Source organism: Taudactylus pleione, unplaced genomic scaffold, assembly GCF_031769625.1.
Source record: "Taudactylus pleione unplaced genomic scaffold, aTauple2 ptg000025l, whole genome shotgun sequence".
Taxonomy (NCBI): Eukaryota; Metazoa; Chordata; class Amphibia; order Anura; family Myobatrachidae; genus Taudactylus; species Taudactylus pleione.
The window spans coordinates 4,634,359-4,659,259 of record NW_028284427.1 but is presented as its reverse complement, the minus strand read 5'-3'; the positions used below and the strand labels follow the sequence as shown (position 1 = coordinate 4,659,259).

General features: G+C 41.8%; 1 protein-coding gene across 1 annotated transcript in view; it reads right to left on the bottom strand.

Annotated features, from left to right (window-relative positions):
* FBXW11 (F-box and WD repeat domain containing 11) overlaps window positions 1-24,901 on the bottom strand; it is a 123,211-nt gene that overhangs the window by 25,560 nt on the left and 72,750 nt on the right. Inside the window, exons 3-8 of the mRNA XM_088451288.1 lie at window positions 22,825-23,050; window positions 13,116-13,302; window positions 12,934-13,024; window positions 4,044-4,181; window positions 1,359-1,477; window positions 596-845 (exon numbers count right to left, since the gene is read on the bottom strand). Coding sequence (XP_088307414.1) covers window positions 596-845; window positions 1,359-1,477; window positions 4,044-4,181; window positions 12,934-13,024; window positions 13,116-13,302; window positions 22,825-23,050 — 1,011 coding nt within the window. The remainder of the gene's footprint in view (window positions 1-595; window positions 846-1,358; window positions 1,478-4,043; window positions 4,182-12,933; window positions 13,025-13,115; window positions 13,303-22,824; window positions 23,051-24,901) is intronic.

Here is a 24,901-nt window from a genome sequence, read left to right as displayed (position 1 = left end):
TGCAGCAGCAAATTTGCTGTGCAAATACAAATAGATAATAACATGGTAAATATTGAGGATGAAGTTAATTGACAGATTCAGGTCAACTGAATTTGGGTCTAATTTTGGAAGTCATCGTTTCCTGGGGAAAGACAATAGTTTACAGAGGTTGGGGTCTGGTTATCCCTTGTCAAACTTGTGTGTATTGAAATTTAATAAATAGGGCTATAATCAAACATTAAGGTGTCTATTATCTAAACTTCTAAAAACAACTGTATGCTGTGAGAATCTTAGCACCTTCAGCTAGACATTAACAGTCTTTTAATAAAACATTTTATTGGAGCAAGTAAACATTCTTCCTGCTTCCAGGAAGCCTACATCTGCTTGTATCCTTTGACCACCAGAATAGTTACTCAGTTCTCTGGCTGTCCTGCAGTCAAGGACTGTCTCATAGCTCTGTCCTCAGCAAGCAGCCAATGGGGAATTAGCTATCATTACCCAGGTGCCAATGTAGGAGCCTGGTGGTGGTAGTAACTTAACATCTTACAGCACAGCAGGAGTCAGTAACAGGTGGATACTGATGGTGTACAATTATTTAAAAGAAAGTTCAACACACCTTTATCGTCCGATCACCAGAAGCAGAAACAATATATTTGTCATCAAAGTCCACTACGTTAACAGCTGCTCGGTGACCAACTAGAACACGACGCAGTGTTATGTCTGTTGGAGACGCCATATCCCAAACAGCAATTGACCGATCCTTCGAACAGGTTACCATTAAGCCATTGCAGAACCGAAGATGAAGAACTGCTTCATTATGATGAATTAGAGTATTCAGCACCTCTCCACTGTTCACATCCCAAACTCTAGAATATAAAATCAATCCTTGTTAATATCTGAAAAAAAAATTGGATTTTTTAATTCATATAAATACCTCTACAAATAAACTAATAAAATACATAAATTATTGGCTTATAAATGGGTCAAAGTGAAGGGTCTTCTCTTTTGCAAGTACCTATACTGCAGTCAGTCTCTTCTTCTCCCCATTGCAGTTATTCTTTGATATTTTTCTAACTATACTATAAAACAGGCCTGTGGCTCTCCAGATGTTGTGAAAACTACACATCACAGCACAACCAACAAGCTGCTAAAACTATAATCCACATCAACACCCGGAAATCCCCAGGTTGCCAATGCCTACTATAAAAGATTATCTGCATATGGTGGTAAAAACTAGCATTATGCAACTCGTAGACTGTTAGAGAGGAGTACTCTGCACAGACTCTGCCCGTATTAGGACTGGTAATTTGGGGGAACATTTAGGAATTTCTAAACCTGAAAAAAAAAAAAGCCCCAATAGCATAATTGTGAAACAATACCTTACAGTGGAGTCTGACGAACCAGTTACTATGACTCGCTCATCATACTGTAAACAAAGGACTGATCCAGTATGTCCGGTTAGTATTTTCAGACACTCCAAAGAAGTTTTGTCCCAAATCTGTATAAAACATGATCCTCTTATTTGGAAGAGAACACTCATTTATTGCAGCAACAGATTATAAAACAATGTTTGACACGGTGCTTTAGGTACTGGCACAATGATATCAGGTATTGATTGCACCAAGGGCAAGATTTACTAACCAACGGTTTGTCAAAGCAGTTGATTCAAAACGACAGCAGAAATTTAATGCTAAACAAGCCAGGTTAGAACCCATTCCTGTTGCCATTTTAAATCCATCGGTTAAATTTTAGGATTATCAGAGGCTTTGACAAACCATTATTTAATAAATATAATAAATAAGCAGCAGCAGACTGAGTAAATATTGCAAACTTGTTTCTGGAATCAACACTGATCACAATAAAAAGGGATACCTCCTCAATAGTAATAAAACACATTTTTCAATCCAAATAAGTTCTAACGTTATTTTAATTTGCAAGAGTAGGCATTTTATCTCCTACCATAATATCAAGCCAATACAAAAATCCCACAAATCAAAAACTATTCCCAGAGAGAAATAAAAAGTTAGGTGGGCACAAATGCCAGTATTATGATGTTTCTGTCAGAAGGGCCTCAGTTTCCAAAGAACGCTCCCAGCAGTCCAAACACATGAACGTTACAGAATTTACTAAAGTATGAAATGATTACTAAGTAGCCACCTTACAGATTTATGTCAGAAGCATTACTGCTAATGGTCTAATAGAGAACGTGTATGTCCCGAAAATACAAGAGGCACAAATCCTCATAAAGGTAGAATAAAACAAAAAACTACTAAATGGGAAAGGATGGAGAAGTATATGAAGAAAAGCAGATATTCTCAGAACTGACAGAAAGGACTGTTACAATATATTAAAACAATTTCAGTTTCTGTAACTGTCTAGTTTAAAGCTGCTTAATTTATAGATATCAATAAAATAATTAAAAAGTAGATTATTATTAATGAACATCCGAACAAGAACTGGTCATGAAGCAGATACAGACATGATTATGGTTCCCAGGTTAAAAAAAAAAAGAAGAAGAAATATAAAGTGCCATGGCCTCTATTCTACAATTGTCTGGAAATCTAATGGAGGGGCACAACAGCAGGTCACCACACGAAACTCAATCTGCTGTAGTTTATCGGTACAGAAACAAAAATGGTCTTGGGCATTTTCCTAGATTTGTTTAATGCACAGTGACAGTTTATATTAACTCTCTGGGTCCCATGGCTAAATGGTAAGTTGTATGCCCACTTATAAACCAACCCTCTCTTTGGGCCGGATTTAGAGGTGAGTGCTAATGCAGCTGTGACTACGTCAGTTTGTGAATTTATGTAAATGCCGCATCCAATGGGATTCGTACAGAAACGCCACCGGCTGTGGCTGTAACCTGTCGCTTTGTGTAATAAGTCGCACCCCCGGACATTAGAGCAACCCTATGGTTGCTGAAAATGTTGTCTGAACATGGCCGCTGGTGCCAGTGCAACTGTGTAAAAATGATGGCCGTGACATGCCTGCGTCTAGCTAGCCACCCATTATCCCTTTTCCCAGGAACGCCCACCAACATTCCTTCTCTCTGCATCCAAATCTGTTCTGCACACGCTGACTGTAATCATCGGGGTGCATGCACAGTGCACTCATGCAGACGCAATAAAAAAAACATTGCCCTATGAGCGATGATTCCACCTCTGAGTCAGGCCCTCTGTTACTGAGGTCTCCTGCTTTAACAAACCCAAATAATTAGGCACCCAGCAAAGCATCTTTAGGAATTATCCTAAGCATAATTGGGTGCTAAAGGCTTAATTAACTTATAAACTATAGCTGTGTGGTAGCCAGTCTCCAACATGCTTTGTATCTTCCATTTAATTTCACATTTCCAATATTTCTGTAGTTACCATGTTTGTACAAAATAGTTTCGGTATTACATATTTTATATTACTACCAGTTATTTATATGGCGCACACATATTGTGCAGCGCTTTACAGAGAATATCTGGCCGTTTGCAAGCTCCACTGGGGCAGGGACAGATGTAATCTATATTCCCTACATGCTCACAACACACACACATGTGTTAACTAACCTACCAGTGTATTTTTGGAGTGTGGGAAGAAATCGGAGTACCCAGGGGAAACCCACATAAGCACAGGGAGAATATACAAACTCCACACAGTTAGGACCGTAGCGGTAATCAAACTCAAGACCTCAGTGCTTAGAGTCAGTAATGCTAACCATAGCACCATCTGTGCTGCCATCTGTACATATTTTAATACTCATGCATGCACGTTATGAGATGTTATTTTAGGGCTCAATCCCACTGTACAAATTTATACAGAATCTTATAACATTGAAAGAGAGACGAAAGTGTATAGAGTCTTTAAAATACATCAATTTCTAATGTACTGACTGATTTAGCTCCTAATAACTCCTGAGCCTCACAACATAAATGCTTCTGGTAGTGGCTTTATAAATGGACGCTTATACTCCTAAACTTTTAGTCTTAAAAACACATTTAAATGACACAGAAATGTACACGTTTTCTTGAAATAATTTACTTTCAAAGTTCATTAAAGCTAATGGAGAGTTCTTACTTTGATGGAGTTATCCCGCAGGCCACTAATTATCTTCTCATCGTCGTATTGAAGACAGTAAACTCCTTTGCTATTCTCAGAACGGCACTGAATTCTCTGCAAATTATGCCTTCCACATCTCCAGTTTGATTCTATGGTCTAAAACAAATAAAATAACATTATCCTTATATACTTGAAAACATTTCTGAGAGAGAAAAAAAAAAAAAGTCTGCAGAAAGTGTTCAATTCTTGGTAACACAATAAAAGCACTACTAGCAGCCAAAGGGTTTCTCATTTGAAGTTAAACAGCTTACTATGTAAACGAAGGTTGAAATACCATCATATTACATTAACATTCGATAGATCTAAAGGTATGTATTAAGAAAAAAAGATTTTATGTAAAAGGTTAAATTAATAAACAATGATTAGGCATCTGCTGCAGCTTCGCATCAACCATTCAATTTGTGTTATCAAAACTCTGAATTAAATGCTGAACTCATTTCTCTAGTTGATGAGCACTGGAGAATGGAAGGTTATTAGTGTTGGATTTTTCAGAGCCAAGAAAACTGTTCTGTCACTTGGGGGTAAACTTGGGTTTACAACAGTACATTTAACTAGAGTCAGCTAAATGCTTCTAAAATTGTTAAAGTTATACTGACTTATTAAATGACATTTTAGTGGGGGCGTGACTTGGCAGAGTATGGAGTAGGCAGCAGCTTGCTTAGCTCCCACTGAAACGGACTTTTATTCTGACTCCCTGGTGTCTAGGGCTGAATTCTGCACTCCTTGTGCATTAACCCTCTCTGCTGCTCCGGTCGAGGTTTGGACCCCCTCTCTGCCCGCTGGCCTTGCTTATCTGCTCCGTGTGGTGAGAGCGGCAGTCTGATGTGGGTCCACAGTCCCAGTCGCATCTCCTCCTGCCTTGCCGCCGGCACCTCAAAGTGCCTGACTTGTCGCAGTCCCCGCTGACCGGCATACCAAGCCAGTGCTCCGAAGGTCCTGGGTGTGGGGTGCAGCACTCCCTGCTGGATCTCCCACACCACTGCCGCGAACTTGTGAGGCTCCCTGCTGTGTCTATGTCAGTGCATGCATTCCTCCTGTCACCGGAGCTCCTGTGGTGTCTGTGATCACAATCTACTGCCCATACAGCCCTGTAGGCTGCTCCCAGAGTATTGTGGGTCATGAGTCTGGGAGGCTGAGTTGGCTCTCCCCGGATTATTTAAGTTACAGAGCCCTGACACCGCCATTTTACCTGGTTACAGCACGGTCTCAGCTTCAGGGTGTCCTTTTGCCCTCCATATCTCCCCAGCTGGAAGTTGCAGCCAGTGTGTGATCCTGTGCAGGTCCTGCTCTGCTGTGGTGTGCTGGAATTGGAGTGCTCATTTTGGATTAATTAGTTATACAGTGATCCCCACTTGTTCCTTATCTTGGTTTGGTAAGCTGAACTGTACAAGTGTGGGGAAATCTGGTCATGCAGCTAGTGCTGCGGCGAAATTGGAGAGAGATTTTCTCGCTCCTCTGAAGCTCCCCCTCCAAAAGAACCCACCTGGTTCTAACCCTCCTTCACCCCCCGCAGTTATCAGATGCACCCAAAGGTGAATTCCCTCAATCCACACAAAAAATCTTACAGGCTCTCTCTGCACCTGAGCAGCATCTCACAGATAAAATTGGGCAATTGCAGATGGATATCTTTCTGCTTCGTCATGATTTACAGAGAGTCCGAGAAAGTATGTGCGAGGCTGAGCATCGTATATCTGATTGGAGGATATCACTTCTCTTATGAAAGATACTGTTGCGGATCATCTTAGATGGCGACTGTTCAGGCCAAATTATCTGATATGGAGGGTCGGCTAAGGCGTAATCATATCAGTTTTGTAGGTCTTGAATGTGCTGAAGGTTCCGTTCCTGAAAAATTTCTGGAGGATTGGTTAATGGTTATTTACTTGTGAGGTTGTTAGCCCCCAATTTGCTGTGGAACGTGCACATCGTCTCCCTTCACAACCTCCTGCACCTGGTGCTCCATCTCAGACTTATTGCTCGTCTTTTGCATTTTAAGGGCCGGGGTACAGTACTCTGGTTGGCTCGCACTTATGTCCGGTCCAATATGAAAATCAGTCTGTTTATCCGGACTTTGTGCTGGAGGCCCAGAAAAGCTGCTCTCAATTTATGCAGGTCAAAGGAAAGCTTCGGGACAGCCAAAAAGATGCGGATGACTGGCAACCTCGAGCCCCTTGCTGTAAGGCCTATGATCAGTTGTCCACTATATATGATTCCAGTTTGTTTAATTTAGGGTTTATATTACCATTAAGCACCTTTTCCAATTCATTTTAAGGATATGTTGATTTATTGGTATTTTGGATGCTGATATTCCACCAGGGAGTGTACTAATACTATGGGAGTACTATGCTAGAAATAACTTTAGTGTTTCCTTTTACTCTCTAAACTCCCAATTGCTTGTAGGTTTTTTTGTTTTGATTTAGCTTCTAGTTTCTAAGTTTCATTTCTAGGGTAGATGGTTATACAGGGTGCAGTTTTTTGTCTTATTTTCTTATAGTCATTTTTGTTGTGACTATGTGTTGGTTTCTATTGGTTATGCTAATTACCATAGTCTAATGTTTCATATTACTATACTGGTATTGATTTACATTGCTGCGGTACAGCCCAATACGTGTATTCCGGAACGGCTCTTTTCTTGTTTCCTTTTCAACTCTTACCCCTTTACATCCTGCGCTACCTTTCTTTTCTAATCTATGTCTGGGGTGATTTAAGGGATCCGGCTGCTCTGTTGGAATGTCTGCGGTTTGAATGATGACATCAAACCCTCTCTCGTATTGGCCCAAATTAAAAACTATTGTGCTGATATTATATGCTTATTGGAAACTCATTTGGTTGGTAGTAAGGTGATGGCCCTTAAAAAGCCCTGGGTTGGTTGGATGCATCACTCAACTTTCTCTCACAACGCTAGGGGTTTTTCTATTTTAGTTAAGTTGTCTCTTAACTAAATCTTGAACAGAGTCAAGTTGATTCTCAGGGTAGATATGTTTTCTTAAGAGCTTATGTTGACAATACTTTGATCCATATACTTACCATTTATATCCCACCACCATATAACAATGAGATCCTCCGTAGAGCTGCATCTTTTGGTGCTCAATCCTCAACTACTCCTGTTATCTGCATTGGAGATTTCTATTATGTTATGGACTCCGCTTGGGACCGTTGGAGAGAATTCACTGCCCCAGTTTCTTCCTCACCTAACCCTTTGGCTAAACTGATTTCTGAACTTAAATTTGTTGGATAATTGGAGGCTCCGTCATCACTCGGATACTCAGTATTCCTGTCATTCCACAACCTTCCACACTTTTTCCCCATATAGATTTCATTTTAATCTCCCCAAGCCTCTCTCCTGGGGTATTGGAAGTCGAATATCTGTCCAGGGGTATTTCCGACCATTCCCCCATGATTTTATCTTTTACCACCACCAGTATGCAAGGTGCCAGTTTCTGGAAACGTAATCCTTTCTGGTTAACACTATTTGGTGCGGGTTCAGAGTTAATTGCAGCATGGGAAGGATTCAAATCTAATAATGCCTCTTGCTTTAACCCTGGTATTCAATGCAATGCTCTTAAAGCTTTTATTAGGGCTCCTTTATTAAAAGAGTATATTAAATCAAGACATTTAACAGTGTCTGAAGTGTGTTGTCAATTGGAGGCTCGTTATAATTTGTCTAAATCACTCTCGGATTGTATTCTATGGTTGGAAGCCCAAAAGGAGTGGTTGGATTACCTTTTCAACTAATCTAAGCGTAGATTATTATTCTCTAAATATGTGCAATATTCTTAGGCGGAGGTGGCTAGTAGCTACTTGGCTTTTTTTTTTAGCTAAAGACAATGCTGGCGGCAAGTCTGTCCCAGTTATTCTTAACACTCAAGGTATCCCCCTGTTACTCTAGGCCTGATATTGCTGAGGTTTTTTTCCACTTTTACTACTCTTTATATACCTCTAGGGTATAAGTTTCTTTATTCCGCATTTATTAGAGGTTTTTAATTATCTATATGAATGGGGCTCCATTCCCTCCTCAATGTCTGAAGTGATTACCAAAGTCAGATGCTCATTGAGAGAAGATTGCAGACTAAAGTGAAGCTTGAATACTTAAGTGTATTGCGAGTTTGAATCAGAAGCAGGCAAGTTAGAATGCAGAAAAAGGTGAGTTATTCTACACAAACAGTAACACATTTCCAATACCACTTACATCTGAGACAATGCTTGGCCTAGTGCAGTGCAGGGGATGTAATGCATTTGTTTTGCAAGAAGAATTTTGGAGACTCAGCTGCTGCCCAGTCTGTAAGCATTTTTCTCTGCTGCAGGAGGAGATCGCAAAACTGCATGCTGAGATATTTAGGATGTCTGTGTCCTTGATGCCACCACTGCCTCTGAGAGAAGGAAGACATACTGCCTGGACTACTGTAGGCTCTGAAAGGCAGAGATTTCCAGAAGGACACAGACACCTCTCCCACAAGCTGTGACACTGCAAAACTCATATGCTGCTCTTGCAGGGCTGGAAGGTACAGCTAATATAGGCAATACAGAACAGGAAGATATGGGGACTTCCACTGACTATAGAAAAAGGAATAGGAACAGGAAATTTACATCTTAAAACAGGACTACACTTCTCTTGGGAGATTCCATTATTCGAGAAGTACATCTGGGAGACATGGTGAAGTAGAGAGACAAGGTGTTTACCTGGAGCCACAGCTCCAAGGGATAAAGAGCGCATGCTGAGAATTGTGAAGGCAGCAAGAAAAGATGGAGAGGTGGATGTCATTGTCCACCTAGGGACAAATGACCTGGCCAATGCTGAAGTCATGGCAGTAAAAGATGAATTCAGGAAGTTAGGGACTGCTCTAAAGCAGGTGGCAACCACTGTAACTTTTTCAGAAGTATTGCCAGTACACAGAGGGGAAGACAGAAATCATTGCATCAGAAACTTCATTGTTTGGTTACATAAGTGGTGTTATGAGGAGGGATTTGGATTGACAGTCCATAGCCATGCCATCTGGCAAGATAGAAGCTTATACAAATATGATGGCCTGCACCCATCTTCAAAAGGAACTAGAATACTGAGTGAACAGTTTGAAAGTTTCACCAAGAACTGTTTAAACTAGAAGAGGAGGACAGTGAACCAAACAAGAAAAAAGAAATCTACTCCCCCAACCAAAAGGTATTATTTCTGCTGGCAAATGGAACAGGAAGCATATCCACAGCAACAGAAGATAATTCAAAACAAAACCAAACAAACAGTCAGAGAGATGAACATACCTAGGAACAGGAGAAATAAGCAAACAAATAAAACTCTAAGAACAATGCGAGCAAATGCTAGGAGCTTTACCAGCTGCTATCATACTCATTGTATCATTGTTTTTGGATTTTTTGATTGTGAATGTGTGCAGTGTTTCAATAAAAATAATTTTGAAAAAAAATAAAAAAATCCCCAAACTAATTGCAATAATGACAAGGGATGATCTAGATATTGTGGCTATTTCGGAGTCATGGCGCAATGAAAATCATGACTGGGACATAGCTATATCCCGGGAGATACTTTATTTAGGAAGGACAGAATGGGAATAATAGGAGGAGGAGTATTAATGTATGTCAAGGAAAGCATAAATACTATGTTAATACACAGTATTGAAGAAAAAACCGAGTCCCTTTGGGTGACTATAGAAACAGGGGAGAAAGTGATTCTTCATATTGGGGTGATTTACAGACCACCAGGTCAGGAAGAGGAACTGGACAATAAACTATTGCAGGACATCACTAAAATGGCATTAAAAGGAGAGGTTATAATTCTGGGAGATTTTAATCTACCCGATATAAACTGGGAGGTGTCTGTGGCAAGTTCCACTAGAAGTAGGGACATCCTGAATTCATTGCACGGAGCCTCCCTCCAGCAATTGGTGAGGGAGCCCACTCGGAAAGACGCAATATTAGACTTAATACTTACAAATGGAGACAGAATATCTGATGTAAAAGTGGGTGAAAACCTGGGATCCAGTGATCATCAAGCAGTATGGTACAGAATAAAGACAGATATTGACTCACCCCATACAAAAAAAAAAAAGGTGTTAGATTTTGTGAAGGCTGATTTTGCAGGGATGGGAAGATGTGTAAGCGAATCTTTGGCAGAGTGGAGGAACTTGAAAGGAGTGCAGGAGAGGTGGGAAAATGTAAAAAGTGCAATATTAAAGGCAACAGACCTTTGTATCAAAAGGGTTAGGAAAACCACAAGGAAAAGGAGCCAGTGATTGGAAAAGAGGTAGCAAGTATTGTGAAAGCAAAAAAGATGGCCTATGGTAGAGGCTAAGACAGTAGAGCAATTTAAACACGCATGGGATAGACATAAGGATATCCTTCAGAAGAAGTAAGGATCAATAAGGGTTGAGGTAACAATATGTTTAAAAATGGGGCAGACTAGATGGGCCAAGTGGTTCTTCTCTGTCGTCAAATTCTATGTTTCTATGTATAACCCTTTACAATATTGTTAATGTAGAAAAGAAATATAGATATTCCTGGCTGTGGTCAACATGGTGTGCGAATGTATAAGCAGGGAACAGTAAGTGACCGAACAGCTATAGCCACTTGCAGGAGATAAAAAGTGTCTCTGAATAGAACCCCTGTTGAGAAACAGTGCTGGAGTCTGAGTAGCTGCCCTCTGAGAATATAAATTGGAGAGGGAGCTCAGGAAAGTTGTGCACATTGTGTGATATATCAATTGTCTGTCAGGGTAGAGCAGTGGACTGTGGTGCTTGAAGGATCCCGACCGTGCACGGCAAGACCCCCTATGGAGTAAACTACGTGCGTTTCAACAGAGCTTGATCTCTTATGGTCTTATGGTCTCTTAACATGGTTTATTGTCAATTGCTCTATAATCCTTCCACTAAAGTAAGCACTTGAGTTAGAGTGGGGAAATGTGGAAATAGTGGCGGCAGGTGTAGGGTCTTCCAATCACCTTTTTGTTCCATTTTACTTTACTTTTTTTCTCGAATTTGGCCAACCATTTGCAAATCTGTTAATATCCAAATAAGTTGTTCTGTGTGTAGGTAGTGATCGATACAAATACAAGTTTATTACTAATGCTGGGTACACACTAGACGATAGGTTGTCCGATCTGGCGGATCAGACCGACATATCAGGCACATCGTCTAATGTGTACATGCTCCTGCAAATCGTCAGCAACATCCTCCGTCAGCCTTACATGCAGGACCGTCGGGGGATGTAGTTAGTGAGGGCCATGCTGTCCGCATCCGCAAATGTGTATGCACTTGCCGATACAGACTCCCCCGTCGGGTTCTGTTGCTGCCGAGGTTGAGCTGGGTACACATCGTTTGGTGTGTACCTAGCCTTAAGGAAAATATTTGCAAGAAAATAAAAATACATCATTCACTCTTTACTCTTCCACAAGTGAGAATGTTTACTCATCTAGACTCACGGTCATGAGGTTAGTGTATTGTCTGGAGATAATGTTTTCAATCTGCTGCATTCTGAAATACCTCTTAGTGTGTAATCAGCACATGAGTGACACTTTAAAATTGGACCTGGTCTATGCGGTGAGGTCAATGGCAGGGGAGGCACACATGGAGATGGATCTGAGTGCTAGGAGCCTGTCTCACCCTCTACTCTCCCCTCACTACACTAAGCTTCTGTGTCCACTGATTCTCCTACCTGCATCATGCCCCCCATACTCAGAGACATGCCTCTATTATCTCTTTTTCTGTGTAGCTTACTGCCCGTGGTGTGGCCCCGCCCCCAGCTCTGCAAGCAGTGTCTGACTATAGAAGCAAGGCTGAGCTGCTGCCTCATCTCGTCTCCCTACAGTCCCAGGGAGCTCCACAAACCTGGTTAGTGTTAACTATAAAAATTATTACCATAAACAAAGAAGATGCTTGGGAGTTATAAATATCTAATTTGTATTATTCTAATCATTTTTATATTAACTCTCAGGAGTATGAGCCTCGTCTGCCTGTACGTCCCTGCTCAACTAAAGGTACCAAAGAAATAACATGAGCTAGATAAAATTCTTCCTGCAGCTGTTCAAAGGACTTTAAGGGGTCTATTTACTAAGCAGTGTTAGGAGACAGAGTGAAAAGTGATAAGGTGCCAGCCAATCCGCTCCTGTCATCTCACAGGCTGTGTTTGAAAAATGACAGTTGGGAGCTGATTGGCTGGCACCTTATCACTATTCACTCTGTCTCCTAACACTGCTTAGTAAATAGACCCCTGTATCTTCACTTTATGTTCAAACGCTACAATGATATTATTGCTCTATTAGGAGAGCTCTTTCTTTGTAGACGAAATACTGATGAAAAAAAGCAGGTTGAATAAAAAACATATGTTCATTTAATGTAAACTAAACCTGGAGGTAGATTTACTAACCCAAAGTTGTCAAAGCCATTGATGATCAGGCATCTTTGACAATCCGCGGGACACCATGGGCCTGACTGAGTTTTAAATCAAAATATAGGAGCAAAAGAAAGAGCAGTATGCTATTCGAGCAAATTTGCAATACAAAGGGTGCAAATCATAATTTTTTCTTGCAAGTACTTAAAATACTGACTGCTTTTAAATGTAGAGAACAAATACTGGTCAGCTGTGTTTTTACACTGAAATAAAATTAAGATGAGACCCAGCACTTCCTATCTCTAACTCTACACAATTTATTGTTGCAGAGCACTTTAGTTGCTCCTAATTCTGAATCAGCCCTGTGTGTATCTTTTATGCCTCCAATCATGTAAAAGAAGAAAATAACATGGAGCAGCTAGTAAAAGTTTTGAGCAACATTCAGTACACTTTTGAAACAATACTATAAATCTAATTAAAAAGGACAGCAAATCAGTATGAAAAATACATTAAGTACCTCAATATCTTCAATAATTTTGGGATACAGTGATCTGTAAAATGAGTTTGGTGGGCCATCAGTTGGTCTGTTTTTAAAGAGATATTGATCCCTGAAAGAAAACAAAAAACACATGTTAAATAATCTGAGCTAATCCAGGACCAATTATTTAAAAAAGAAGTATAGTAAAAACCGACACTTACCACCCTCTTCTCTCAGACAACCCCTTCCACAATGGATCAGTACGCACCATTCTCTCTATTAATTTCTTCCACAGCATGCCCTCTGAAATCACTCTCTGCCATTCTTTGCATACAAGCTCCGCTGCACACAGTGATCGAGCATCCAAGTAAGATAATATGTTTTCTGCAATATGCTCCAATCCCTGTTCTACAATAGAGGATAATCAACAAAATTAACAGATACAAAATTGGGTATCAATAAGAAAAAATGTGCAAAAACAAAATCACTTATTTCATTTATAGTTTCAGAGAAAAACAGTAAATTTGAAAAAGTTATTAGTATAACCGTACGACTTGTGGCTATTAAAGAACGAGTGTGTTTGTAAAAATTTAAACCATATTGTGCGAGTTAAAAGGGAATGGGAAAACACTGACCTTGGGCTATCCCATAACAGTTTAGCAAGTTTCACCCCTCTCGCACAAATCGTTTGCTGTCACAGTGTTCAAAGGAGTTGTATTTTTCCCATGCATCGTAAAAATGCTTAGTTCAAAAGTAGAGCAATATATTAACTTAACATTTTAGTTACATTGAACAAAACTCCCACCTAATCTTACCGTATGCTAACCGAGGCTTATGGTGCAGATTGTATGTCACATGCACATCTATTTGAGAGGCACAAAAGATTTCAGGGGTATTCAATATGAAACGTTAACTTCACTGTCGAAATTAACGTTTCATATTGGAGTTTTTACCTGCGTTAAAGTATCGGGCGCGCTCCCGCTTATCCTCGTATTCAATATAAAATTAACGAAAACGGGAAACTCCGAAGTTGGATTTGCGTAAAGTTACGAATTTTTCCTTAAAAAAATTGTAAGACCCCCTTAAAGATGTAAAAACATGGGGGATCACTATGGGTACCCCCGTTTTAACCTTTAAATTAAAGTCGGGGATTTAAATAGCGGCAGCAGGTGTTTTTTTCCCGACATTGAAGAAGTGTTTCAGAAGAGCACTTAGGTTATTTTTTTCATTTTTTAAGTGGTCCCATCAAATTTGGGGTACATGAAAATGGGTACTAGCATATTTAAGTCCCTAAAGTAAGTTTTTAAAAATTCTGCATTTGTGCACCTGCCGCTATAATTCTATTCTTCAAAACACTTGCCGCATACTTGCAGAATAGCCCTGAACCTATTTCCCTATTGTTAAACAATTTTTTCCCACTTTTTTTTTTCACCCCAATTTTTAAATTCATTTTTTGGGGTGTCCCTATTTTTTTTTTTAACTTTTTTTGACAGTTCTTTTTTAAATGTCATTCCCAGGGGTGCAGGCTATTTTTTTTTTAAGCCTGCACCCCTAAACCCCAATTCTGCACTTTTTCTCGACCCCTATTCAATGGTGAAAAGTTATCCCCGTTTTTTATCAAAGACTTTTCAAAACTGCGATAAGTCTTTGAAATTGAATACGGTGTAAAAGTAAAACTTGCGATAATGACGTCATACCTCCGATATTAACGCAAAAACTATGTTTTCGCTCCCATATTGAATACCCCTGTTAGTGACGGTCGTGAAAATATCAAAGATGAAGGGGGTGGGCGTTTGCCTGGAAGCCCCCCTCCCCAGCCCACAATAGAAAGAAATATAATAGAATTTTACCAGTGCAGCGTGTTCTTTTCAGTATCACAAATGAAATCATCAGCACCACCTGTGGATCTTTTACATGTGTCAGCCAGTAAAAAATACACCTGTGCACCAAACTAGGGGGTCTGGAAAACATGCACTGTTAGGGGTGCATTGCTATACAGTGTTCACGCCAGGGCAAGAAAGGGGCAGGGCGTCTGGTGTGAAACCGGGCACTATCGCGTGCGCTTGAAAAAGGGGCATGTCCTAAAGACGTGCCCCCTTTTCTCACTGTAGGGGGCGTGGCCATCATTCATGGAGAAGCTGGGCAGCCCCAAAGCTCTCCCTGCAGAATGAAAATAAACCGTGGGGGACAAGCATTTTTTGGAAACATTTAGAATAGGAAGCGAAAAAGCCATCTGGACCAGATGCTTTATGAGATTTATTTGCTTAATAAGAACAAATCTCTTGTTCAGTAATTTAAAAACACACAATGCATCCGGGTAGGGGCGACGGAGTCACTATGGGAGAGAAATTGTTGGATCTGTGAGGCCGAAACAGGACTGGGAAGATTGTAGAGTTTTTCATAGAATTCAAGAAAGGCTTTAGCAATGAACTCAAGGTTGTGGGTGGGCTTACACAATGGGGTCATGAAGGACAACATATTTTTGTTGTGGCAACTTAGAAGCCAACACAGTTTGTCTGTATTGCCTCCCTTTTCATAAAATGACAAATTTACCCACTGTAGAGCATATTCTGTCTTGGCAATCAAGGGGAGATTCAGCTCCCCCCTCTGGCTGCCAGCAATTTAGAATAATCCTCCACTGTCAGATGAGTTATGGGCGTTGCCTAGGAAATGGACCAATGCTGAAAGTTTCTGAGTACATTTTTAGCATCAGCTGAGGAGCAAATGAGAAAGCTATGAATTAGTTCTGTGGGCATCCTATAACACCAATGGCCGATAATAGAAATGGGGAGATCAGGTAGAGGCATTAATTCAGTTTCTATCATGGTTTTTATTCGAGGGTCTCTTTCATTGAAATGTTTAAACAAGCCCAACGGTAAAACGCGTGTCAGACCTTGAAGAGACCCGTTGTGCACGGCGGCCTCTCCAACTCCACTTGGCTAGACAGGAATCCCCACCAGCTGGTTCAGGTATTTTCATTTCAGCTGCTCTCTCTCATTGTGTCCGCTGTGAGTGGCAGTCTGCGTTGTGCCCTCACATTAGGGAGTCTGTCACATGCTGAAGCAGCCACTACATGGATTTTCCATTTACAGTCCCAGGAGTTGCTCACTCGTCATTAGTCCAATGCTAATTGCAAACCTCTTTACTGACAATCTGCCAATTCTCTTGATCCTTACCTGCAGTTGCGATTGGTAAGTGGTTGTTTCTTTTCTCTGAGAAGAGCTCTTTAATTGAAGTGAATATTATTATATTATATATTTATATTGTTATTTGCTTATTTTTATTGTTATTATGGCTGAAGACATTTTCATTGCTGTATTTCTGACAGAGTTGCATATTTTAATCTCTGTTAATTTCTATGTTACACAATTTTTACCATTTATACACTACCGTTCAAAAGTTTGGGGTTACTCAAGACAATTTCGTGTTTTACATGAAAACTGACTTATCAAATGAATTGCAAAATGAATAGAACATATAGTCAAGACATTGGCAAGGTTAGAAATTATGATTTTTATTTGAAATAACATTTTGTACTTCAAACTTTGCTGCAAAAGGAGCATTCTTTGACGAAAGCAATTACAGCATTGCAGACCTTTGGCATTCTAGCTGTTAATTTGTTGAGGTAATCTGAAGAAATTTCACCCCACGCTTCCTTGGATTGGCTTGATGGGCACATCTTGCGTACCATATGGTCAAGCTGCTCCCACAACAGCTCAATGGGGTTGAGATCTGGTGACTGCGCTGGCCACTCCATTGCAGACAGAGTACCAGCTGCCTGCTTCTTCCCTAAATAGTTCTTGCATAATTTGGAGGCGTGCTTTGGGTCATTGTCCTGTTGGAGGTGGAAATTAGCTCCAATCAAGCGCTGTCCACAGGGTATGGCATGGCGTTGCAAAATGGAGTGATAGCCTTCCTTATTCAAAATCCCTTTTACCTTGTACAAATATCCCACTTTACCAGCACCAAAGCAGCCCCAGACCATCACATTACCTCCACCACGCTTGACAGATGGTGTCAGGCACTCTTCCAGCATCTTTTCACTTGTTCTGCGTCTCACAAATGTTCTTCTGTGTGATCCAAACACCTCAAACTTCGATTCGTCTGTCCATAACACTCTTTTCCAATCTTCCTCTGTCCAATGTCTGTGTTCTTTTGTCCATATTAATCTTTTCCTTTTATTGGCCAGTTTCAGATATGGCTTCTTCTTTGCCACTCTGCCTAGAAGGCCAGCATCCCGGAGTTGCCTCTTTACTATAGACGTTGACACTGGTGTTTTGCGGGTACCATTTAATGAAGCTGCCAGTTGAGGACTTGTGAGGTGTCTATCTTAAACTAGAGACTCTAATGTACTTGTCTTCTTGCACAGTTGTGCACCAGGGCCCCCGCTTCTCTTTCTACTCTATTCAGAGCATGTTTGTGCTGTTCTCTGAAGGGAGTAGTCACACCGTTGTAGGAAATGTTCAGTTTCTTGGCAATTTCTCGCATGGAATAGCCTTAATTTCTAAGAACAAGAATAGACTGTCAAGTTTCACATTAAAGTTCTTTTTTTCTGGCCATTTGGAGAGTATAATCGAACCCACAAATGTGATGCTCTAGATACTCAACTAGCTCAAAGGTAGGCCATTTTTATAGCTTCTCTAACGAGTAAACCAGTTTTCAGCTGTGCTAACATAATTACACAAGGGTTTTCAAGGGTTTTCTAATCATCCATTAGTCTTCTAACACGCTTAGCAAACACAATGTACCATTTGAACACTGGAGTGGTGGTTGCTGGAAATGGGTCTCTATACATCTATGTAGATATTCCTTTAAAAAACAGATGTTTGCAGCTAGTATAGTCATTTACCACATTAACAATGTGTAGAGTGTATTTCTATTAATTTAATGTTATCTTCAAAAACAGTGCTTTTCTTTCAAAAATAAGGAAATTTCGAAGTGACCCCAAACTTTTGAACGGTAGTGTATTTCCCCCCATGGTATATTATGATTTTTGCTCATCAGCTGTTGATATGTCCTTACTATTAAACAGCATATTATAAAAGAGCAACTACCAAAAGCTGCTGTTGTCTGTTTGTTTCCAATTACTCTTTTAGGACTATTTGAACCTTTTGTATTGAGCGACAGTAGTTTAATACTCATGAATAGACAAAAAAAAAAAAAAAAAGAAATACAGGGCCATAAGTCAGACAAAGAGAGTGGGTACCCTGGGGTGGCTCAGCTGCACCGATTTAGGGGTGTCCTACGCTCTGGATTTGAACTCTAGTATGTTAGGGACCTACCCTAAAGAGGTTACCTGTATATGGTGGGTAGGCCCATAACCTTGGCCATGATTATGCTAAAAACCTATATTGATTGCAAAAGTTTATTGCATAATGTATTTATACATAATCATTAATTTGGAGTTGTGCACCTGTGATTTGTCTGTTCCTGTGCCTGCAAGAAGTCTCAACAGGTAGCACCTCCCATTATATATATTCAGGGTGTGCAGTCCAGGAATCTTTCCTATACACAGCATTTAATGTGCTTTATTGCACACCTGAAGGAAAGAAGACGCCTTCAGCCTGTACTAGCACCCCTCCCTTATTGGTTTAAAAGCATGGAGTCTGGTATTGTATATGCAAACTAGTAATAGGCACAATTTTAGGTAAGTCCTACAAGTTATATACTGTAGTGCAACTCTGGGTTGATTTTTGGGGCGTGGGTCCCCTGGATTGCTATGGTTGGTCTGCTTCAGGACATCGCATTATAACACATTCTTTCTTTTTTGCACTATTTTAAACACTTTACTGTTTGTTTTTATTATAGAGGTTGAGTCTCCCATATCCAAAATGCTTGGGACCAAGGTTATTTTGGATATCGGAATATTCCGTATTTTGGAATAATTGCATACCATATTGAAATGTCTTAGGAACATGGCCCCAATCTAAACACAGAATGCATTTATGATTCATATACTAATTATACACACAGTCTGAAGGTTAATTTTATACCATATTTTCAATAATTTTGTGGCTCAAACAAAGTTTGTGTAGATACATGAAATTCATTTATATGTCATTATATACACAGCCTATAGGTCATATTTAGTTTAATAATTTTGTGCATTAAACAAAGTTTGTGTACATTGAACCATCAAAAATCAAAGGTTTCACTATCTCAGTCATGCTAAAAATATTCCGTATTTCGGAATATTTGGACATGGGAGACTCAACCTGTATTCTGTATTTTCACCTTTCTATGCAGCCATAGCTGCTCTTACCTTTCTTACTTCACATTTCACTTTTCTCATTATGGCGATGCCCTGGGGTGGCTCGGCTGCGCCGATTTAGGGGTGTCCTGCGCTCTGGATTTGAACCATAGTATGTTAGGGACCTACCCTAATGAGGTTACAAAGAGGGGGGGGTAGGCCAGGCTCAAGCCAGAGAAACTCTGGAGAAGAGAAAATGTGGGTGGTGTGGGGAAAGGGCATGGACCTGAGTAACAAAGGGAACGAGAAAGAAAACACATTCAAGAAAGAAGACAATGCGAGAAACCGTAAAAGGAAAAAAATGACAAGCTGCAGAAAAGAAACTGGCAAACAGAAAGACAAAAACAAAAGACAGCAAATGTAAGAGAACATTGTGGTTGAACCGGGGCCTTCAGTGGTAGGAAGCCAAACATCTCGACTGTTAATCAGCAAAGTGAACCAGGTTAGGCCTAAATATAGATAGAATACACCAACTTAGCCAAACAGGACCTGTCCATTAAATGGCAAGCATTCCAATCCCTTTTTGGAATCTGCATCTGCTTTCCAAGAACGCAACCAGAGGGTGCGGCGCGCAGCCACTGCTGCTGAGGAGATTCTGGAAGTGAGGAGCCCTATATCTAAGGCTGCCTCATTAATGTACGTAGCTGAGTCTTTGAGGTTACCCACTAATTCCACCTGCTCAGGTGACGAGTCAGCGTCTAGAGACATCTCCAAGCTATCGGCCCAACGCTCCATGGCTCTGGCCACCCAGCACACGGCCATTGCCGGTCTGGACGCCCCCTCCCCGCAAGGGAATAAATGGATTTCAGGCATATTTCCACCTTGCGATCCGTAGCATCCTTTAGGGAGGACATGGAGGGCATGGGCAATGTAGCACTCCTCACTAGGCGTGTGACATGAGAATCCACCTGTGGAGGGGTATCCCATTTGGAAAAATAATTATTTCCCAAATGGGTATGCAAAAGAAAAACGTTTTTGAGGTTGGTACCGCCTACCTGGATTTTTCCACGCCTCCTCTAAATGATCCACTAACTGACCAGATAGAGAGAATACAGTGGCATCACCCTTAATATCCTTAAAGGCGGAATATTTAGATTTGGCCACGAGGGGATCGTCATCTGTAATAATGAAGGCCACACGGACTGCCCATACAAGTCCAGAGATTTTATTTATATATATATATATATATATATATATATATATATATAGTGTTCACTCTAGCTCCGGCGGCAGGCAGGGTGCCGGAGCTAGAGAGGGCAACTTTGTGCGCGCGGGCGAAAAGGGGCGTGGTCATAAAAGGGGGCGTGTCTATAAGACGCGTCCCCTTTTTCATCATACTTGGGGGCATGCCCGGCACTTACAGACATGCCAGGCAGCCCCCAAGCACTGCAGACAGGTAGAACAGATGCCGGGCGCATGCGCCCAGCGTCTATTCTCCAGCGGTGACCGGGTCACTGCACATTTCTCCACCCGCGGGACACTGCGTCCCGCGGGTGAAGACTGCACCCGCAGCCTGTGAGGGCAGGGTGCTTTTTGCCCTGCTTCTGGAGGGCAGGGTGCTTTTTGCCCTCCAGAAGGAGGGCAGGGTGCCGCACCCTGCTAAAACAGCCTAGCGTGAACGCTATATATATATATTTTAGACTTGGACTCCACCTCCTTAGTACGAGGGAGCTCCTGGTCTGAGATGACAAAAATCTCCCTGTCATCAGACGTCATGTCATCCTCATCATAATGAGCTGTCTGAGACATTAAAGGTCGCAATGATGACTCCCCCTGTAAAACGTCCGTAAGGTGCTGTACCGTATTGGACAATTGAGTTTATCCACGCAGGTTCCTGGGAGACCTGGGGGGGGGGGCGAAAGTGGGAGACACTGGGGTACCATCAGCTGTCTAGGGAACCCCTGCATGGGTGATGACCCTACCGACTGCTGAAATAACCCCATTTGGGGAAACGCAGGGGGCGTCACCAGCTGGTCCACAAGGGTTGTAAATGCCTTAGCAAAACAAGCCCAGGGCGGTTCCTGCACAGGCGCAGTTACTCAAATCGGGCGTGAAATTATATAACATGCCCGACATAAACCTTCAGTGTGCCCCTCACCCTCCGCTATTGGTACAGTACATGCGGTACACTTTCACAAATTCACGTTCACTTTCAGACATGATGAGTCTAACGGAGTGTATGCGACTCCCCTCACAGACAATATTTTTACTGTGAGGCAATGAATACCCTGCAACACTGCACGGGCTTTAGCAGAAGAACAGGGATAGTAAAATGGCTGACAGTCAGAAGTGAAAGTACAGGCAGACAACGCTAGCATTAAGTCACATACAATTCAGAAATAAATCCCTGCATTATCAGCACTGAGATCAACTACGCAGACATAGAGCCTGGTAGGAAACAGTGCTGCATACTCTGACCTTACTCTGGAGGAGAGGTATGCGGGGGTACCCGGACCGCGATGCCACCTGTATCAGCTTCTAGCAGCGTTTGCACATTAGAAAATGGCTGCCGAGGAGCAGAGAGGAGGTGTGCCCGGTTAGGAACGCTGACACAGCTCGCCAGACCACTGTGGAGAGGCACTGTGCAGCGGGGGAAGCGCTGGCTGTTAAGACAGGGAAGGCATGCTCCCCTGGCATGCTACTAACCCCTGGGACGCCGCGCTGTACCGCACATGCGGCCCGCTGTCGCTGGTGGTCTAGTGGAAGCGCAGATTAATACCTGGCTCCACGGTGAACCTGTCCCCAGGGAGCCCCCTGCCTGGAAACCTACAGGACTGTGTTACCGGCGGGTACCCTCTGCGGGACCCCGCCGCTTACCTGCCCCCTTGAATCCGGCCACAGTCCAGGTGATCCGGGGTCACCACTAGCTGTGGCCCCAGATACCTACCAGCATCCCCATATCAGTACCGGCGTTCTGGTCCGTCGGGGTGTAGGAGCGACAGCATGGACGTCAGTACTGACTGTCCATGCTGTACAGCTCATTTGTGCAGCCACAGCTGCTTGTAGAAAACTTCAGGGGCCATTATAGCCCCACTCTGCTTGCATGGGATCCGACTCCTGGCCGGACACCAACGAAACTGAGATGCCTTGGCTCGGGGGCAGGGTATAGGAGAGGGACCCCAGTGCATCCTGGGAGGATGAAAATTTAACTCTGTGGTGTCCGATGCCTGACGTCATCACCGATACCCTATGGACCCTGATGTAGAAAAATGGGTTGAGATAGAAGATTTTAATATTTTCAACATTGCATTAAAATTTTAGAATGGAAGAACCACCCATATATCCCATTTTTAATAGTGCATTAATAGCAGCTTGCCTGCAACGGTTTATGGTTATTTACATAATCACATATCATGTGAAGTTAGCAAGTCTGAAATCCCCCTTAAAAGATCCAATGCATAGAGCTCATTTAAACTGTAGTGACAATACTGAAGGTCAGCGCACACAGGTTCTTTTAAAAAAGCAGACAATGAGTGAGTCACCAAAAACATTCTTTTTTTTCTCCTTTTACGGTAAAGGTATCCTCACTTTTAAGAGTACCCGTGTACAGGATAAGACCCTATATCCTCCAATTTTCCAGGAAAAAAATTCATTATTTATATCCTAAAATTGTTACACATTTTGCATATAGATAAATATTTTACAATGATTTAAGCATCTGTAGATACAACTGCGCATACCTGGTAGTGCAGTGATGAAATCACGCTGTAACATGGGCTTCAAGTACGAATTAATATGTCCATGCTGGTAGTGACACATCCGAGAAATAAGGTGCTCAACAAACTCCACTTGATCTGATTCAGACCACTGATCAAAATATTTTATACACAAGTCCTTTTCTTTCTCATAATTTCCATCAGATGTGCGTTTTCTGGGTACAATTACAGAGGATGTTCCATTACTTATCTGCAATAAATGGAAAAATAAATAATTAAAGTGATCACTGACTTTGCTAGATACAAATAACACAGCAAAAGTTATACTATCCAAGGCGACCATGTAGAACAAAACTACTTTATCACACATGAGGAGACCATGGGTGTGATGTACTGTAGTGGCTCTTCTTGTGCATCACGAGTTCTCGCACGCAGCCAGACCCCGGGGACCCACCGCAGGTTAGCACATATACCGGTAGGTAATCCTAACATTACGTGAAAAATATGCTTAGCCACAAAAGTGCACTTATCGTTTAATAACATTTAAATGATTTTCCATTGATGGTGAAATCATTAGATGTTGGCAGATAACAGAGAAAAGTTACGTTATCTGCTTTAATACATATTGATAATTGTTGTGCGTTGGGTTATAGCGCATTTGGCAATTACAACCTCTTAAATCTCCTTCCACGTGTGAAAAAGACAGCTCACCCTTACTGTTTCCATATCAATTACAAGTTACATTGTAAGCAATTTGAAACAGGGTCTGCTGAGCAACTGCACATCATTCTGATAATCAGAAACTGCCATTATTTCTATTCAAAAGCAAAACCTGTGTCAGTTCGGTCAGAAGTTCCCAGCTATATGTTAACATGAATGCCCTAGGCCCAACTGTAATATGAAAATACATTATCGAACTAATTGTTGCAGCACATCAGTCTTTAAAGGGTTATACGGCCATTTTAAATAAGTTTAACTATTCCACAGTGAGTAAGATTTAAGTATTGAACATTGAAGATGCAAATCTTACCCAGGAATGAGTGTCCTTGTAAATTCACACAAAGATAAACCATTTGATGTTCTGATAACTGTTAAACATTAATCCTGCTTGCAAAGGACTAAATCTATTAATGTATAAGTTCATGACTCTTATGCTGGGCATACACGGCAAGATAAAATGTCTGTCAGACCGACAGACATTTTATCTGGCCGGCTGCCAGCCGCAGATGTCATACACTGTGACAGAAATCTCACAGTGTATAGCCCGACATCTGCTCTCCGCCCCCGGGGGAGGAGACATTTCCCTGTTCCTTCCGTAGGAAGGAACACAGGAAATGTCTATCTGTCGGCTGCGCTGGGCATACACTGCCCGATGCGGCCGACAGTTACCGGGTGAATATCGCATCGGACGGGCATGCTGCACAATCCAGCATGCCCGACCAAGCAATATTTAACCCTCGGTCGCCCCCCCCCCCACGCTACAATTATCGCGGCGATCCGCCGATATCGGGCGGATCGTCCCGATGATTGCAGCATGTATGGCCAGCATTAATAAGAAAAAGTGGCATCCAAACAAAAAACAAAGCTTCTGGAAAAGTGTCAACCAACAGCCAATATCAAAGTTAAGTTGTTTGAGTTTCACTGAACATGGACTTCTTTATTTAAACCAGGGGTGGGGAACCTTTTTTCTGTCGAGGGCCATTTTGATATATATATATATATATATATATATATAAATAACATTATTTGCGGGCCTGGTACAGGCCACGCCCCCTCCGTGTAATGTCACACAGGAGCGGGGCCACAATCACGGATGATTACAGCAATGCCCAGAGCATCCTGAGGATGCTCCGGGAGCTGTAATTGCAGCGGTGTGACTGTCTGAAGCATCCTAAGGTCGCTCCTGGCGGAACTGCTGCATAGATTTTGGCTGCAGGGTGCTAATCTCGGCACCCTGCTAGCCAAATGAGGCTAGCAGAAAAAAGCTCTGAGGGCCAGACCAAATGATTCCAGGGGCCTTATACAACCCCCGGGCCTGAGGTTCCCCATCCCTGATTTAAATCAAAGCCCGCTTATCACTACAAGAATCTCATACCAAGCA